The 20,313-nt window shown below is 35.0% G+C and overlaps 1 protein-coding gene across 1 annotated transcript in view; it reads right to left on the bottom strand.

The window, feature by feature from the left end:
- Positions 1-20,313, bottom strand: part of gry (trafficking protein particle complex subunit 11 gry) — a 39,389-nt gene that overhangs the window by 3,011 nt on the left and 16,065 nt on the right. The window contains exons 12-14 of the mRNA XM_017618633.1: positions 2,759-3,279; positions 1,810-2,697; positions 1,556-1,750 (exon numbers count right to left, since the gene is read on the bottom strand). Of these exons, the coding sequence (XP_017474122.1) occupies positions 1,556-1,750; positions 1,810-2,697; positions 2,759-3,279 (1,604 nt within the window). The remainder of the gene's footprint in view (positions 1-1,555; positions 1,751-1,809; positions 2,698-2,758; positions 3,280-20,313) is intronic.

The raw sequence follows: 20,313 nt of genomic DNA, 5'->3' as shown, positions 1-20,313 counted from the left end.
CAAGGTATCATTGGAAAGGTATTTTCTCATCCTCTTTATTTCTTTGCAAATAAGCTCATTCGAAGCATGAAAGAGAAAGGTAATACAAACGAGCCTCATTCCATGTTGAATTAGGATGTGTTGGTATTTGATAAAGAAAAAATTGCGACGTGAATAAGTTTTTTTTTGCAAAGAAATAAAAAGGGTGAGAAAATACCTTTCCTATGACACCTCACAAGTCTATGTCGGTATGGTTTTGGCCCAGGTAATCAAGTTTTTCTTAAACAAATATTTGAGAAAAGTTAAAAAACGGCCTTTATGCAGATTTTAAGGTTTAAACTGTTTCGTCATCTGAGGAGATTTTTTCCAAAAAATCCTTTAAGAAACTATTTTTATTCATAAAAACTCCGTTTTTGGAGGTATTTTGCAATCGGTCCAGCTCACGTAAATCTTAAGATTTTTCCGAAATATTTTGCTGGACATCTTAAAATATAAACTTTTTTTTGGTGATGCAGTCTAATATGCATTAACACCGATAATAATGTCAGCATGGAAATCCAACGCAGAATCGCTCTTGCCAACAAGTGCTACTTTGGACTGAGTAGCCAATTCAGGAGTAAAGTCCTCTCTCGACGTACAAAAACCACACTCTATAAGTCACGCATCATGCCCGTGCTGGTATATGGCACAGAAGCAATGACAACATCCGATGAGGCGGCTCTTAGAGTGTTCGAGAGAAAGATTTTGCGGAAGATTTACGGGCCTTTTCGCGTTGGCGACGGCGAGTACCGTAGACGTTGGAAGGATGAACTGTATGAGCTTTACAACGTCATGGACAGCGGCTACGCTGGCTTGGCCATGTCGTTCGAATGTAAAAGTGAACGGTTAACCGAACTCGATCGGTTAGCCGAACTCGATCGGTTAGCCGAACTCTATCGGTTAACCGAATAATTGCTATTCGACTATCAACCGACACAAAAGTTGCTAATCGACTAGTCGACTAATCGAATAGCCGGATAGTCAAATTTTTAACAAGAGCTCTAGATTCCATGCTTCTTTGGAAACTGCCCAGTAACTACCCCAATCTACCTAAAGTTTGGTCTAAATGTGACTAAGGACCCCAACCACTTCTAATTGTGCCCCCATCGCGTTTCTATATGTAGATTCTATGAAGCTTAGGAAGATTGCATATACTCCTACTTTATTAGACCAACCCCGACAATCCTTTCTCTGGTTTCTAACAGGATGTTTGATTTCTTCATTTTTTGCTCATCGTCTGTAGTTTGCGGGGCACCGAAATTGCGCATATGGAAACTGTGTATTTAGACATTATTTCGGTTTTCAACCATGTATGCATAACTTTTTTTTCATATGCATTATATCGCTTTTAGAACGTGTATGTATGCATTACTTCGAGTTTTACATATGCGCTTTTCGGTTTTGAGTCGAAACTGTGCATGTATGCACTATTTCGGTTTTTTTCTATGCGTTATTTCGGTTTTCAAACGAAAGTGTGCATATGCACTATTATTTCGGGTTTTTTCATATGCTTTTCAGGGTGTCGTCCTTTACTTACCAATACGAAAACCTTCTTTGGTATGGACCGCTGGACTAATTCGGCGAGTGCATTGTTATGCGTGTCGTCTTTGCCGGGATCGCCTTTTGTATTGTACTCGAGTGTTAACTCGGGTAAGTTCACCCAGCCGACGCATAGAGGGTAGAGATTGTACACTAGCTGTTTTTCACTATAGGCATATATGGAAATATCAAGCTGAAATGCAGAGAAAAAAGAAAAGAAATAAAAATAGCCTTCAAAGATTTTTTGCTTACTTGTTTGTGCCCAGAACAAATAAAATTATCCGCGATGCTTATGCTTAGTGTTGCCACCAAATGCAACACATTGGAGGTGGGGTTATGCAAAACAACCTTGTAAGTCATGGGCATTTTCACAAACATCTTCTCTTCAATCGTGCAGTAAATATTTAAGGGCGGCTCTTCTATCTCCAACCCATGAATAAGGAATTTTGATTCGTTTTCATCTTTGGTTCCGGTACGCCGCCATCTGATACAGTACACACCGAAATTTGGCTGCTGCTGTGTGGCTGCTACCTGCATTTCTGGCTCGGCCGTTGCGATTCGCTTGAAAAAACCCCGACAATGGCCGGTAGCTTGAATGGCTTCTATAGCTTTATTGAAAACTACTCGTGTGTTTGACGCACGCGCAGCTGCTGCAGATGACGCTGCTGCCGACGCAGTCACCATCGCTGATGTCGAATCGGCGTCAGCAACATCGCCCAATGTCAGTTTTTCATCAAATGAAGTCGCAGACACACTCATCGAAGAGTTGGAATTCGTTCCTAATAGCAGAGAGTTCACTGAACCGCTGATATTATTTATTATTGTCAAGTTGTTCGGTATTTTGCCCATGAGATGCTTGTTCATGTGCGCGTTTGCACAAGCATCAGTCGTCTCACCGACGACAGCTTCGCGGCTTATATTTTTCGCTGAACTTAGTTTCCGCGCCCGTCGTGACCGGCTGAATAGTTCATTCTGCAGATCTCCATTTTTGGTGCGGTCAAAGTCCTTAGCAGTTGTCCAATCGCTGGTAGCAGCATTCGTACGCAACACAATTACGTCTTCGAGCTTATCGTGACTGCGGTAGGTTTGCGTAAACTTTTTCCTCTTAAAGGTATATGTTGACTGAACCAAATTGTGGTCCTGCGATAAGACAATTATTTTTACTGATATAAATTATACGTACTTATGTATCTATACTTACGCAAATAAAATATGTCTCGAGTATATCAATATCGACAGGTGACCGTACTTCCATGTTAGCGCGCAGTAAAAAATTTTCACCTCGATAAACTTTTGTTAGTGGTCGCTTGCTAAGTGTATAGAACCGTGCTGAGAACCGGAAGTCTAGGTCACATTTGATGCTGATTGTGTCCTCGCGCGTTTTTCGTAGTCGGCTCTCGTCAATAAACTCAATATGAACCGCTGGTGAAACTGTAGTAGGTCTAATATCAGTAGGCGATACGAAGTTGCGTACGTTTTCTGGCGAATTGTCAGTGCTTCCGGCTGTACCGCCATCAATAACAGTCATAGTGGTAGCGACTTTAGGTCGCTGAATATCTATGACGTATGAAGTCTTCTGCTCAAGCACTATAGGCGTCTCAACCAAGCTGAATACGTAAAAGAGCACTGAATTTGAACTCTGCATGGATAATTCGCCAGTATCGATTTGAATTTGGGAGTGCAACTTTTGTCGACCAGGTGATAGATCTGTAGTAAGGAATACTAGAAGAAACCCCAAGAAGACTCATTGATGACATAAAGAAACAAATAAAAGCAATTAAGTTTAAGATAACACACCACACTCGGGGTTCTAAAATGTCTGGGATATACAAAATTTCCTTAAAATACAGATCACGCTATAAATTGAAGGATAAGCTTCACGTGTTTTTCAATGAATAACACAGTGCAACAAAAGAATAAACCAGAAATACATGGGAAGTTAATACGGTGGCCAGACGTACTGATTTTATCAGTAGAGTACTGATTTTTCAACTCTTGTACTGATTTTATTAATTTCTTCAATCAGTACGCTAATGTCCTGATTTTTCAAAATTTGTACTGATTTGTACTGAATTTTGAATTGTAGTTGAAATGTTTCAAATAATGTTTGATATGCCCAAAAAATTAATACAATAAGAATATCAATAGTTTTATAGGCATATCGCCGGTCGTTACGTACCAGTTACGATAATATGATGAGCTTAAATTATTTAAAAAGAAGGCTGGCGTGTTTTTTTGTCGAGTGTTGTTAGTTATCTTTCAGTTTAATAACAGCAAATTTGAATATTCGAATGGCTTTTGCTTATAACTTAGGCTGCCTTTAGATGAGGTGATTTTTTGGGAGGCGATAATCGCTGCAAAAGTTGACTTTCTGTATACTTTGAGGCAAGCGATTTTTTTTTACACGAGCGATATTTCTTGAGCAATATTGAATCGCCTAAAAAATCGCCTCATGTAAATTCAGCTTTACAATTCTTTTTCTCAATTTACTGACATTGTAAAAGAGTTTTGCATACAAGACATAGAGCTAGCTACCTACTCTTTTTAGCAAATTCTTATGGTCTGATTATGGCAACTTAACGTAACTTACAGCTCTCTCTTAAAAAATTCTTAACTTAACGTAACTTAATGCCACGTCGAAATCTGTTCCATTTTGATTGTCTAAGGTCTACGTTCCGTTAAGTTAAGTTGCCATAATCAGGCTTTTAGTCTTTCCATGAGGATATATAGAGGAAGTTCTTAAAAAGTAATACTTTTCCAGTTTGAAAAAATATGTAAAACGAAGCAACTGAGAGGATCTTAAGTATAAGGCTTGCTTCCTTGCGCAAAGAGAGAAACCGGCTTCTAATTAAAATTGTTGAAACTGAACTTCAAATTAAAAGTAACTCTAACATTAAATGTATAGAATTCTTTGACTATTTAACCACTGAAAATGGAAATGATCTCATTAATGCTATTCAAAAATGTCATACATATAAAATAATTTATTGGCTTCAGTGTACAATGATGTGTACACTAGGGTGGTCCAAAAACAGTAAAGTCGGAATTGTAATGCTCTCACCCCCTAGGATTGTTCTATATCGAAAAAAGTATACCCCTATTTTTTTTATTTTGAAATCAAAAAATATTTAGAGGTCGCTCAAAGCGCTCAAAGTTTTCCGTGAATTTTTATATGGGAAAAATAAATTTTATCGTAGAAATGGTATAGAATTCTTGAAAGTCAATATTTTTCGATCGGAAAACTCTGGTTCTCTTCAGGAGACTTTCAATAATAATACCCACTTGTCTATTTAACCAATTTTTAAATACTAACGATTTTTTATTGATCGCCCCATTGCATTTTTCGGGGTATTTGTGGGTTTTCGGCGGACCTATAAATTATAGTTGCAATGAAAAAATGGTTAAATAAACAATTAGGTATTATTACTGGGAATCTCCTGCAGATAAATAGAGTTTTCTGGTAGAAAAATATTGATTTTTAACTATTCTATACCATTTCTACAAAAAGGTATTTTTGCCCCAGATAAAATACATGGAAAACTTTAGGCGCTTTGAGCGACCTTTAAATATTTTTTGATTTCAAAACAGGGTTTGAAAATGCTGTCATTTTTTAAATCAATTTGCTTTTGCTGTGCTTTGACTTCGGGATTTATGATATCGAAAGCAAAGAAACAGCAATTCAGAAAAAAAGGAAATGCTTTGGCTGCCATTTTGCTGTGAAATTTCGGAAGCCATCAGACAGTTCAAAAGTGATTTGTGGAAGCACAACGACAGAGAAGCAATACAAAGCAATATAAATTTGGCTATAACTTAGCTGCGATGCATCAAATTTTCAATAAACTGCCGAAAAAAGAATACAATTTTCAAAATCACAGCAAAAGCGAAGCCGTTCGAATGAAAATCAAAAATTTCAAAGCGAAGCAAAAGCTGCTGCTGTGCTGACAGTTTTTCAAACCCTGTTTCAAAATAAAAATATTAGGGTATATTTTTTTTAAATAAATTAAATTATGTAATAAAGTAAATTATGTAATATGAAGTATGTGGAAATTTCTTTAACTTTGTCAAGCAAGAAAAATAAATAAAATCACTTTTTTTTAATAGTGTTATTGAGCTTTGTACTACGATCGTTTATTAGGAAAAATTAAAATCACGTTATACGTCCGAAAATATTAGTTTCAAAATGCCGCATTTGCTAATTTTTTGGATTTTTTGAGATATTTATTACAAAAAAAAAAACTTATTTGTATTTATTTTTGGTTGTGAAGCTAAGAAAAGCAATATGGATAGTTAATCACATTAATATAAGTTCGACTGAATCTCTTTTTATATTTGTGTTATCATTCTTATGGGAATTCGAAAAAGTTCGAATAAAATCGAATTTGCACTACCAAATTTCGAATCGAATAAGCGAATGGTTGGACAATGTTCGAAATTTAGAAAACATCGAATTTCAACCCTAGTATGTACATATATATTTGTTTACTCAAATAATTTAATTAATGCCAATGATTTGAAAGGTACTCGGCTGAAAAGGCTGTATTCGTAATCGGAACGGTACAGGAAATCCGACAGTGACTTCCACGAAGAAATTGAAGCGTTTGTTGAAGAAAGTCGGAACGAGAAGAAATATACGTCTGATATTGTGATACCTACGTATTTCATGCGCCTGATGAATTAAGTTAAACTTTTAAATACGTGAAAACGCATTTTTTAACCCATATTTTTAATAATTGGCTTAACTTATTAAATAATTTGAGTCTACCTTTTTAAACAGGTGGCGACCCTCTTTAATATTCAAACTAAGGATATCTTACCACCTTCATGTCACGTCATATTTTAGTATTCCATCTAACTTATGCATACTTTAACTAAATCCTAATTTTAAACCAGGTGACAGCCCTATTCAAAATATTTTAAAACTAAAACCTTGTTAAACCTTTTTCGACTGACACACATATTGCGATACATATTTAAATTGTATATCTAATACCCTTAATTCAAGTTGAATTTAATTTCTAAAACATATATGGAAACCCTCTGATATAAAGTGAAGAAAAAAACATTTTGAACCCTTGTCTATTTATACCCATACTTTAATAATCCATTCGACTTATTAAATAATTAGAGTTTAACTTTTTACACATGCTCATTTTTATAAATGCTCAAACTAAATATTTCTTCATACTCCTACGTTTGACACCAATTTTTCAATATTTCATAAAATTTTATTTAATTCGACTTTTCAAACAGATGGCAATCCTATTAAAATTATGTTTAAACCTAAACCTCGTTAAACCTTTTTCGTCTGACACTTGTATTGTGATACATATTTAAATTATCGAATACTCTTAATTTCGAACGGCTATTGTATTTTTATGAGAAGCTCTTTTTCATGGCAGAAATACACTCGGAGGTTTGCCATTGCCTGCCGAGGTACGACCGCTGTTAAGAAAAAAACCTTTTTCTATATACAATCGCCGTTCGGAGTCGGCGTAAAACTGTAGGTCCCTCCGCTTTGTGTGACAACATCAAGGCGCACGTCACAGGTCCGAGGGGAAGCTCGGCCAAACACTAACATATGTGTAAGCACCAATCTATTATAATTATTATTAATACTCTTAATACAAAATGAACTTAATTATGAAATCAGGTGGCATGTAGGAGCAGTTTGGAAATAAAGTTTCATCAAAGCAATTTTGATTTATATTCATATTGAAGTAATTTATTTAACCTCTTGCTTGTAACAAGGTGGCAACCCTCTGCAAAGTATTTTCGAACCACAACCTCTTTCGTCTGACATCCATATCAGGATATATGTACATTTCAATTTCCTGCCTTTATTTAAGCCGAACTTGCTTTTGAAACAGGTGGCAACCCTACAAACCTACCAACCTACATACAATTAAGAAATACAGCCTTTTCAAAACTGACCGATACTCATTCTGTAATAATTGATTTAACTTAAAAATAATTCGAATTTAATTTTTTTATCAGGTGGTAACTCTTTTTGACAAAATAAGAAGTTATTGCACATCCACAGGCCAAGCCTTATAATTTGATACCTCATTTTGTAAAACTGAACGAACGGTACAGATCTGGTATGACGAAAAAGGTTTCGCGTATTATGCATTCATATGTGGTACATCTGTACATAGATTACTAAAAGAAAAAAAAAAACAGATTCACAAAAATTGTCTAATTTTTTCAACAATTTTTTGCTTTTTAAATGCTCGATATTTGTTGAATTTATATAAAATTTGTACACGACAATATTTCCATTGCTCCGAAGAACCTATATCCCGAAAATGAAAGTTAAAGCTTAAACAGACGGCAGCGTTGAACCGGATTAACTCGGGCTTAATCCGGATAAAATGCAGTTAATTCCCGAGTTGATCCGGATCAACGCTGCCGTCTGTTTATGCTTTTCTATCTGCAAATCATAAGTTGCTAGAGCACTTTAAAGTCTCAAAATTGACCCCAAAATAAGCCAATATTTACCGTTCTTTCTACGAAGAAACGGAATTGATTACTTACAGAAATCTATATCTGTCGATAGGTTTAGAGTCTTATCTTTGAAACGCCACACTTTTCTTTGAAATCGCTTCACAAGTTCTCGTGCAAAAAGGGTTTTCGTGGAGCTCTAAAAATTACAACTACAAAATTTGAGCATAGCCTCCATATCGAAACGTAAGACGTATTCTACGTCAAAAGGGGCTTAGTTTACAAAAAAAAAAGAAAAAAAAGAGAAAAAGGTTAAATATACTAAATAATGGTCTTTTAACGTTGGATTCCAATTGGTCCTATTGTTTTTCTAATCGAATTCTAACATAGTTCTCCAACCTGATTTGCGATTCGAGAAACATTAGAGAACCACATTAGAATTCTAATGTAAAATCACATTTTTGTCTAACGTTAAAGACAGCGTTTGCTGGGTAGTAATTAATGATCCGGATTGATTAATATTAGTGTATTGTGTAAAAATATTAATATTGAGAATGTTCTGAATGGTCCGTGCTAATCTTCGAAGAAACGATCTTCTCGAATTTTGAAATTCGATCTTCTAAATTGAAGGTGTTATTGATTGCAAATGGTAGTGCATAAATACATACATACATATTACTTCTTTGTTGGAAGAACGCTATAACTCAAAAACCAAAAACTCTAAAAACCGGCTTCAAAGTTTTTTTAGTCAGTTATATCTTCTAGAATAAAAATACCTAACAACGAAAAAATATCACAAATATAAGCGGGAAATTTAATCCAGAGTATAAAGTTTGATGCAGTTCAACAGAACTCTTTAAACGAACTGAACTGCATTATAATTGTCATAGCCAAAAACTGTTGACTAATGCCCTTGTAATTAACCGATTCATATACAGTATATCCGAGTACATAAGTTGCAGTACAAAAATTCATAAACATTAAAACTGGAAAAATGGACTTCCACCAACTACTTAAAAATATGAATAAAAATAATTTAATTCTATTGACAGTTTTGAGCCACAATCTGCTTAATCCATGCTTGCACTGCTCTTATGTTGGTGTTAACTCCAGGATAGTTGGGACGTCCACAACCTGCACCCCATGAAACAATGCCGTATTGTCGCCCACGAAACATCAACGGTCCACCAGAGTCGCCAGAACAAGAGTCTGCTCTGCCGGGGACGGAAGCACAAAACATCGTATTGCTTAAAGTAGCTTCTGCCCGATAGTCTCGACTACATTCTCCACGCCTAATAACGGTCACCGTGACTGCCCGCAATGCCAATGCACTTTTACTACCATCCTCACGCCTCAAACCCCAGCCATAAACCCGAATACGTTGGCCAGGCCTTACATTGTCCTTTGCCAAATCTACCGTTTTCACTCTATTACCGCTCAAGGGATGGGTCAGACGTAGAATTGCTACATCGAAATTGTTGGTACGGTATTTATAACTTCTCGGTATGAAAATTGACTGCACACGAGAAATTTGCCCTCTATTCGAGAGAATCGTTGTACCACCTTGGACCACGAAACGATTTGCTGCCGTGCCAATGACACAGTGGGCGGCTGTGAGCACACAATTTGGACGCAGTAAAGAGCCTCCACACATAAATCGGCCATTCAAACGTAGGTTCACTACAAAAGGCGCACCACGAATTGATACGAAGTCTCCGCCGATGATGCGATTGCTGATCGTTTCGTTCAAAGCCATTGGATAAGCAATCGTTATATTTGAACTAGATATGAGAACAGCATAATGGGATAGGATCCAGAAAAGCAACGTAATCCAAAAGATTTTAGTGCTAGACGCAGACATTTTGTTAAGCACTCTTACTAACTGGCTTTCCGGAGTCGTTTAAAAATTTTGAATAAAAAAATGTGTATACTTTTGATCCACATTTTTATACGTTTGAAAAGTTTGTGCCCATGATCTTGATATTTTGTTATTTTTTAGTTATTAAGTATATATGTATAATGTACATATGTTTACTTAAATTTACTTCCCCTCAAACTCTAGCATCTGGAGTTTTACCTTGTAAAAGTGTTGTTAATATTTGAATTGGCGCGGCTTAGGCTGGTTGACATTGGCCTGCAAATGTTTGATTAACACACAATGGATAAGATGTAGAATGGGTTGTATTATAAATAAATGATAATTTTTAGACCTACTTTGTTAGTTATATTCGAGCTTCGAACGAGGATAGTTTAATTTGAAGAGTCAATAAAATGAGATTATCATACGTGATATTGATATTATTACTTCAAAAGACAAGCGCTTATCGGGCAGATCTTCATCGTGATCGCCGAATAGTCGGCGGAGATCCGACGCAAATCAGCCAAGTTCCCTATATCGTGAACATACGTCGGAATGGCCATTTCCATTGTGGTGGATCGCTGGTAACTTCCCGATGTGTCTTGACGGCGGCACATTGCATCTACACCGGCGTGCCAGATGATTTTGTGGTCCGTGGTGGTGTATCTTTGCTGAGCGATAGCGAAAACAAACGCACGGTGGAAAAATTATTCATACCTGCCGAGTTTAACAATCAAACTTTTGAGCATGACATTGCCATTTTACGACTCAATGCGAAACTACAAGGAGCAAATGTCAGGCCGATCGCAGTCGGCGACTTTGCTCCCATGCACGGGGACTACGTGCAAGTTTCAGGTTGGGGTCTAACCCGTGAGAATGCTGTAAATCCACCAAATCAACTGCGCACTGTGCATCTCCGAGTGTTGCAGCAGGAGAGATGTAAGGCATTCTATGTCGACTATCGGAATGTTACAGAAACAATGTTCTGTGCATCAGTGCCGGGACAAAGAGATGCCTGTTTGGCGGACTCAGGCGGTCCAGCAGTGGCTCGGGGACATCTTGTGGGCGTAGTATCGTGGGGAAAAAGGCGCGAATGCGGACGTGCCGATTCACCGGGTGTATATGTGACATTGAATAAAGTGAGGAAGTGGATAATGAATATACTTTACACACACTGTTAGGAAATCCTTGAGACCTCAAGTAATTATAATAAACCGGGTATCTAATAAGTCTGGAGACAGGTCTCCGTAATATGAATTACTAAATATGTATAAACATTGTTTTGAAATAAAAAAAGACTGAATAATAATGCTAACAAAAAATAACTTACAAATCTACTTCTTAATTTGCTCTTCAATGAACTCCCTCTTAAATAGTTTTTTTTTGTTTATTTTAGAACTTCACCGACTAAGCTAAGCATGTCTTATCGGTCGGGTTATTTTTTGAAACTTTTGCTTTCTCGCGTGTTAATAAGATTTCAAAGCATGTCTGTAAGATAAGAAACAGGAATTAAAGGTGATTTTATTTTTCAACGAAACTATCATTCTACAGAATAGGTTCAATATTATTTTCAACTTGACTATATGGCGCATCTACTAGATTGTCTGCAATTTATTTTTGCAAATGCAAAATTAAAGTCCGGTATCGCGTATAGGATCTTCACACACCATCTATTTATCGATTTCAAAGCCGCTTTATACAGCACGAAACGAAGTTGTCTTTATGCCACGATGTCTTAATTTGGTATCCCCGCGAAACTAATACGGCTGTGTAAAATGGCGTTCAGCAATACGACCAGCTCCATCAGAATTCGGAAGGACCTCTCCGAGCTGTTTGATACAAAACGAGGTTTAAGACAAGACTCCCTTGCGTGTGATTTATTTAATCTGATGTTGGAGAAGATCATAAGAGCCGCAGAGCTGAACCGCTCATGTACAACACTTTACAAGAGCATACAATTTCTGGCGAATGCCGACGACATCGACATTATCGGTAAAAACAAGGGCTATGACTCTTCTACCTTCTCGGAATTAGATAGAGAAGCAAAACGAATGGGTATGGTGGTGAACGAGGATAAAACGAAGTACATCCTTTCTTAGCACCTACTTCACTGTTGACAGTTACAAGTTTGTAAAAGTAGACGACTTCGTTTATTCGGTAACCAGCATTAACACCCATAATAATGTCAGCCTTAAAATCCAACGTAGAATTACTCTTATAAACAAGTGATGCTTTGGACTAAGTAGACAATTGAGAAGTAAAGTCCTCTCTCGTCGTATAGGTCACTCATCATGCCTGTGCTGGTTTATGGCACGGAGGCATGGACAATCAAAAAACGGCTCTTGGAGTTTTCGAGAGAAAGATTCTGCGTATGATTTACGGGCCTTTACCCGTTGGCAATAGCGAATACCGCAGATGATTGTGATCAATGAGCTTATATCTATACATATTATTATAGACATAGTGCTAGGTCATGTTGTACGAATGGTCAGAAACGCTACAACTCTGAAAGTCTTCAACGCGCGATGCTGGAAAGACCAGATGGAGAAGGACTAGGCGTCAGTTGGCACAGAGGAGAAACGGCTGGCGTGCTGTTTTGAACTCGGCCAAAATCGCTTAGGCGGTTACAGCGCCAATTAGGGTTGCCAGATTTTTTATGCGCGAAATCAGTACGTTAGACTTTTTCATGCTAAAAAATCAGTACTTTTCAGTACATTTTTATTCAATGCAAAATTATTAATGTAAGTAACAGATAATACTTTAAATCGCCAGAGAAATAGTTTAAACAATATTTTGGTATATGAATAAAATATAGCTCATAAAAAATTAAAGTGTTATTAATTTTAACATGAGTGTACACATCATTGTACACAGAAGCCAATAAATTATTTTATATTTATGACATTTTTGAATAGCAATAATGAGATCATTTGAATCTTCATTCATTCTTCATTTCATTTTAAAATTAATTTTAATTTGAAACCCACTTTAAAAAATTTTAATTAGAAGCCGATTTCTCTCTTTGCGTAAGGAAATAACTATATACTTAAGATCCTCTTGCTTCGTTTGAGTGGTATTGAAAAAATATTATAAATATTTTTCAAACTGTGGAAAAGTAACACTATTTAAGGACTTCATCTATATTTCCTCATGGCTTAAATTAATTTTTTCAACTACGCAAAAACTTTGTAAGACTAAGAATTTGCTGAAAAGAGTTTCTAACTCTATTTCTCGTATGCAAAACTCTTTAACAATGTCAGTAAATTGTGAAAAAACAATTGTAAGTTATAGGCAAATTTGTTGTTATTAAACTGAAGGTTGTTTTTGAGATATCTAACAACACACGACAAAAAAAACGTCAGCCTCCTTTTTGAATAATTTAAGCTCATCATATTATCGCAACTGGTACGTAACGACCCGGCGATATGCCCGTAAAACGATTGATCTTTTTATTGTATTAATTTCTTGGGCATATCAAACATTAGTTGTGTCTGTTTACAAATTATAACTTGCCAGCAACTCTCCAGTAACTTAATTTCTGATAATTCGCTCTCATAGAAAAAATATCCAAAAAAGTACGCGAACGCAAATCCAGTAAGAATTTGCAAGCTGATAAATTTCTTGTTTATTAGCTGCAAATTCCTAATAAAACAATATATTTTATATTTATTTTGGTTTATTTTGAAAATTTCAGCAATAAAAACCTATAAACAGTTTCCCTTATTAGTTTAAATTGCATCCAGCAACATGCGATCAGCTGTTTTCCGTACTGGCAAATTCATACAAGTAAAAATTTATCCAGTAAAAATCCAGTAAAAACTTGCAACTTCAGCTGTCATTTTTGCTCTCTCAATTTCCCCTACTACTTTGCAAGTTTTTGCGTATAAAAACGGCAAAATATGAAAGTTCGTAAAAAATTTTACTGGATTTTACTGGAAATGAGCAAACAAACACAACTATTATCTGAAACATGTGAGCTATAATTAAATTATTTTCTTCTTATTTTTTACAGTATAGTTTAAGGAAGTCCCAACGTTATGTAAAAACCTTAAGCAAATCCTAAAGTATTTTGTTTGCATTGAAAATTCAGTACAAATCAGTACAAATTTTGAAAAATCAAATCAATGGCTGAATGTCTGTTTGTGTATGAATTCATTTGTCACGGCTACCAAACGTTGCGAATTATCAGTGAAACAAAACAAACAGACGGGATAATAATTGAACCAGATCTCTATCAGGATCATATCGTTGTTGAATTTGCGTGCAAAATTTGTATGCGGATCCCGATTATGGCTTTCGAATGGAAAAATAGAAAATTCTAGGTGGAAAACTCGGAAAATCCGGAAGAACGCGAAAAATTTTATTTTTTTTTAATGAAATTTTGCATTTTATCGCATGATTTGATGATTTTGAAAGATGCAAAGGTGGGAAATTCATTGTGAAGCTTTAAAAATTTCGGATAATTGTAAAATTCATTGCGAGCATGAATCAATTGGGAACAATTTTCTTCTATGTTTCATAACAGATTGGAATGGTTGCTGCTTTTTTGGAAAGGTGTTCAGAAGGAGAAGTGCACAAAGTTTTCATTTTTCCCGATAGGTGGCGCAAGGGTCGAGCTACGCTAAAAAATGCATTTAGTACGTAGGTAGGCTTATGCCTAGATTAGCATATAGGATCCATTTTTTCCGTGAAGTGGGCCAGGGACCGATCTATTCGAAAAAGTCTTATTTATGGTCCGACTTGCGTGAAATTTGGCGTAGGTAGCTTATTGCCTGGACTAACATATAGGAAACTTTTTTTTTGATAGGTGAACCGGGACCAATCTATTCAAAAAAATCTTAGTTATGGTCCGATTTGCTTGAAATTCGGTACGAAGGTAGGCTTTTGCCTAGATTAGCATATATGATACTTTTACTGATAGGTGGACCAGGGACCGATCTATTCCTATTCCAAAAAATCTTATTTATGGTCCGATTTGCTTGAAATTCGATACCCGTATTATAGATATGCCTAAAATAGAATTGAGTGATTGTTTTAGAGTTCGAAAGGTGTTTGAAGGCGCCGCAAACATGCGGGTATTGGCTATTTAACTATACTTATTACACAGGCCAACAAAAATGGAAAAAAGTTTGATGTAGCAAATGTTAATGCTATTTTTGACTGATTTTTTTGTGGTGATTACGAATCCGTAAGTATAAAGCTTCCACCAGCTCCGGAACGCAACTATTGTGTAAGCGCCAATGTTTTGATTGAACCTAGAAAATTATATTGACCTCAAAAGAGAATAACTCATTTTCTTACGTGTTATTCCTATGGGGATAAAACACTCCATACGCTACCTCTTAGAATTATCCGAGAGAGGGGAGATTCATATCAAACACTAAAATCTAAGTCGTATTCCGGTCGCATTGCAGGTTTTTATTGTATACACATATAGTATGTATAATTCTCAAAACTATTGTCATGGCTTCAGTATCGTGGAAGTAAAAAAAAATGGTTTTGTTTTAAATGTTACAATATTAGTTACTGCACGGCTGTTTTGTAAATAAATACAATAATGCAATACATATAGGCATGAGTTATGAAATGTTATGTATTGTTCGAGTATTGTTGATCTGATATGAGTGATTTTTATACCCGAGCGCACTTGTGCACAAGGGTATTATAACTTTGTTCACATAACGGTTGTTTGTAACAGGCAAAACGAATCGAGATAGATATAGACAAATGTATACATAAATGCTCAGAATAAAAAGAGAAATCGATTAAGCCATGTCTATCCGTCCATCCGTCTGTCCGTGTACACGATAACTCGAGAAAAAATTGAGATATGTTTAAAAAAACTTGGTAAGTAGGTTTCCCTTTATATAAGGTAGGTTGGGATGGAAAATGGGCAAAATCGGACAAAGAACGGTATTTTCGAAATATGCAAAACCTACGATATTTCCGCAAATACTGGATCCAGAATGTTTAAAGTTGGTATGCGAAGTAGAATTTTGGCATAAAATTGGATAAATGCTATATCTCTGTAGTTCCTTTACCAATCCCCAGCAAACCCTTTGAAAATGTTATATAACGATAGTTTACAGAAATACGAAAACTGCGATAAATTAGTAGCTATTTAAGCTAATTTGCTCAAAATCGATATACATATGTATGCAATGACCTCTTAGCAGGAAATGATGTTAAGGGAATCTTTTTCGAAAATGGGCGTGGCACCGCCCAGTTACGCCTACATATGTGTATCTCGGAAAACGGATTATCGATTTCTACCAAACTCGGCACAGTTATCAACCTCGGCACAAAAGAGCAAGATGTTGAAAATTTTTGAAATCGGACTAAAATTACTGCCACTTACCATATAACGGTAAATTTCAACGCCAACTTACAAACAATGACTTAACAAGACACAAGATTATTGGTTTTTGTTAAATGGGCGTGGCACCACGCACTTATGACCACATAAGTGTATATCGATAATCGCATTACCGATTTCCACCAAACTTGGTCCAATTATTTCAATTAATCATAGCATATAATCGAAGCTGTTTGGCATGCAGTTTACTGAAAAATGTAAAAACGATGTTTAATATGTGCGCCGGGTATATAATGTTCGGTTTCGCCCGAACTTATACTTATTTACTTGTTACAAATAATTTGCTGTGTTTTCTAATTACTTCGTTCAATCAATTGCAAAAATCACACATGTGCCTGGTAATCAAACCAAATAAATAGTATGGAGATGAACATATACACGCATATTAAGGTGGTCCAAACAAACAATTGGTTAAAAAATTTGAATGAACATGTTTTTCTTGTTTGAATTTAAAGTGCAAAATATCAATAGTTTTTTTTTAAATTTATTTGAATATATCGAGTAAAAGGTCTAAAATTTAAATAAAAAGCAATTGTTTAGTTTTTATTCAATGGGCCTTATGAATAAAAATTTAGCAATTAATTTTTCTTAAAATTTCAGACCTTTTACTGGATTTATTCAAAGAAATTTAAGTAAAAGGTCTGAAATTTTAAGAAAAAGCAATTGCTTAGATTTTATTCATAAGGCGAAATGTCTTTACTTATAGTTTGCAGGAAGTCGGGTAACTTTTTTGAAGAGTTGGGCTGCCTGTATATAAAAGTAATTTCGAGTGCAATGATTGATTTTGCGTGATCAGTAATGCGTTATCGTCGGGGACTAAAAAAAAGGAATACCCAGAAAAATGGTAGCACACCAGGGATTGGAAAGTAGGTATACATATACATATGTACTTTTGAATAAATCTTAAATCAAGGCCAAATCACGGAATTTGCGCATTTGTACACATTTGTACATTTTGATAGTTACAGAGTGGCATTGTTTAGACATTTTCTTTATTGAGCTGATCCCATTCCTGATAAAAATTTCTAGACAACACCACTCTGGGATCGACCAAACAAACTTTTCACAGTTACAGATTTACGTTGTTTGGAGTTTTTTTTATTTATTTAGCTGAATTGATTCTTGATACATAATTCTAGACAACACCACTTTGTGATCGATCCAACAAACTTATCCCTCATTTACTTCAATAGTGTCATAATCCAAAAGATACAAATACTAAGTTAAGCATGCAGGAATTACCGCCACCTATACTTCACTATGCAAATTCAAAACTTTAAAGTCTTTTTTCCCGAGTTTTACTTTTTTGAGTTATGACACTATTCAAGTAAATGGATATTTAAGTTTGTATAAAAAATGGATGTTACTTTTTTCTTAGTGTATGGTCAGCGGTGCCACGCACATTTTCCAAAATTTTATCATAAACGTATTTCTTGCTAAATAATTATTGCAAACATCAATTCTGAATAAATTAGCTTCCGTATTTACTAATTTATCGAATATTTCGTATTTCTATAAATTACCGTTATATGCGATGTGGGCGTGGTTATTGTCCGATTTTAAAAATTTTCAACCGTTTGGTATGGTGTACTATGTTTAACTATGGGAGAAATTGGTGGCTACGCCCATTTTCCAAAAGTGTATAAAATTATTATTTTCGTCTAAAAATGATTGTAAATATCAATTTTGAGTGATTAAGCGTTAGTAGTTACTAAAATATCGCAGTTTTCGTATTTCTGAAAATTGCCGTTTTTTGTACGGTGACCATTCGTCCCGATTTTGGCGGGACAGTACGGATTTTAAGAAAATTGTCTCGCTGAATATTTTTTAAAAGTCGGGACGTATAAGTGTCCCGATGTTTCATATTTGTACCGATTAAGTCCCGATTTTCAGTATTTTCTTTATTAATTTAATAAGAGTCTCTCTGTAGTCTGGCCCAAAACTAACTTTTCGTACAAACGTGACAGCATCACAAAGAACATAGAATATAAGGGAGCCATAAATATAGCCAGCATCCTTATTTTCTATGATCTTTGGTTATGTTTTATTCTATAAAACTGGTACTCTCGCTATATTGGAGTCTGTCATTATTTTCTATTTAAAAAAAAAGAGGTTATTAATACGTCAGAATATTTTTTGTATGTATGTTACGGCATAATTATGGACCACCTTTACCAATTTCTATAATTATTTTTTAAAGGAAAGGTGGTACTTCAGAGGTGGTCCCATACTAATTTGGTTTAGGTCCGATCATTGGATCATTGAGAAATTAACGGTTAACTTAAATTTTTATATTATAATTGAAGTCGTTTTGTTTTTTGCTTAAAAATCAATTTTATAATTCTTTGTTCACTTTTTTTTTTATTTTTAATGAAACGATTCCAAGTTGAATTTAGTGAAATTATAAAAAAAAATACTAATTCCCCCCAAAAAGAATGATGTGAATAATATAAGTTGTAGATACAGTGGCGAAAATATAAATTGGGAAATTACATTTTAGCATTCTTTGGCGATTATTAAATGTTTATTATTTTTTTATGAAAGTATAGCTTGTCATTTAATAAAGACCATTTATGTCAAAGTTTCAAACTTTGCACAAAAATTAGCAAAACACGAAAGACTTTTATCAAAATGTTGAGCTCATTAATTATATTTCTCAAAAATGAGAATGAGTATGCAGTTTTATAGCCCATTCAATACAAAGGGCAAATTTTAAGTAGCTTGGACTTGCCGTAGATTTTTTGGTATTTTTTTTTGTGGAAGATGCTGCTCATTTTCTCTACACAAAAAAAAAATTTGTAAATACTTTCTATGGAGGAATATGCGCGAACAAAAAATTTCCAAAAATCAACGGTAAGACACACTAGTTTTTAACAGTTTTATAAACATTTTAGTAAGTCAACTAATGTTTGTAAATAACGGTATACGCAACAAATATGATTGCAAATGAACAAAGAAGATTTAAAACTTTTCAAAAACTAACAGTTAGCGACCGCTGTGGTTAGCAGTGTGCGCTACCATTCCGCAGGGCCTGTGCTCAAGCCCAGTTGCCGAACAACATCAAAAAATAAAATAAACAAAAAAGCTTTTTTTCTAATAGCGGTCGCCCCTCGGCAGGCAGTAGCAAAACCTCCGAGCTGCACGAAAAAAGTATGACTTCTAACAAAAATTTAAAAGACCATCGTATTGAATTATTCATGGACGAAGGTAGAGGCGATTCCCTATTATTGTCATATTAATTTTCTTATGCAGTAAAAACCATACTCTATTATATTAGCTAGTCTCTGCTCTGTGTGGAACTGCATTGCTGTTGCGCATAATTTTCTTACTAAAGTAAATGAAATGCGCCAGCACCCTGATGAATTGTTCAGTTATATTTTTTAACAGTGAAACCAAACAGCGTAATTGACCAAACAAATATATTTGACTTCATTCTTTCAACTTTACATAATGTGGAAAACCTAAGAAATATAATAAAATACGATATATTAAAACAGCCTCCAAAATCGTCTACAAGAGACGCCCCTGATCTACACAAATCAGTTTGATTGGAAATTTATTTATTTTTTATTTTGTTTATACTTTACTTCACAAACTCTTTTTGATTACGTTCGAAATTTTATATTATCACTAGCAATTACCCGGCGTGCTTCGCTGCGCCATAAATGTATTTTTGTGTTGTAACCCTCTCCCAAAACTCGTATGACCTCATTTATACAATATATTTAAAGAGCTTTATGAAGTAAGATTTCAAAAAAATATTCGATATATGAAGCATTGTTTACTTTTTTGAGTGTGGGTGTTAATTAATATCTTTTCGAAGGTAATTAGAAAATATGTAAAGTACACACTTTCTTTTGGAAATTTAATTTATAATCTTATAACTGGAGTCTACTATCGCACCCTTTCCTCAAACGTGTGCTAATTCAATCATATTTTTTGTTACAACGCCGAACAATTGTGGGTCGATTGCTTCATCTGGAATTTCCGCCGAGATGACTTTATCAATGTTTTTTAATAATTGTAAACATTCGCCAGCTGTTTCTGTTTATTTATTAGTAAAAGGCAGGAGTGCCAATCT

Source organism: Rhagoletis zephyria, unplaced genomic scaffold, assembly GCF_001687245.7.
Source record: "Rhagoletis zephyria isolate East Lansing unplaced genomic scaffold, Rhagoletis_zephyria_1.1 Rzeph_scaffold_01673, whole genome shotgun sequence".
NCBI lineage: Eukaryota > Metazoa > Arthropoda > Insecta > Diptera > Tephritidae > Rhagoletis > Rhagoletis zephyria.
The sequence above is the reverse complement of the archived record's forward strand: the minus strand, read 5'-3'. Positions and strand labels throughout refer to the sequence as shown.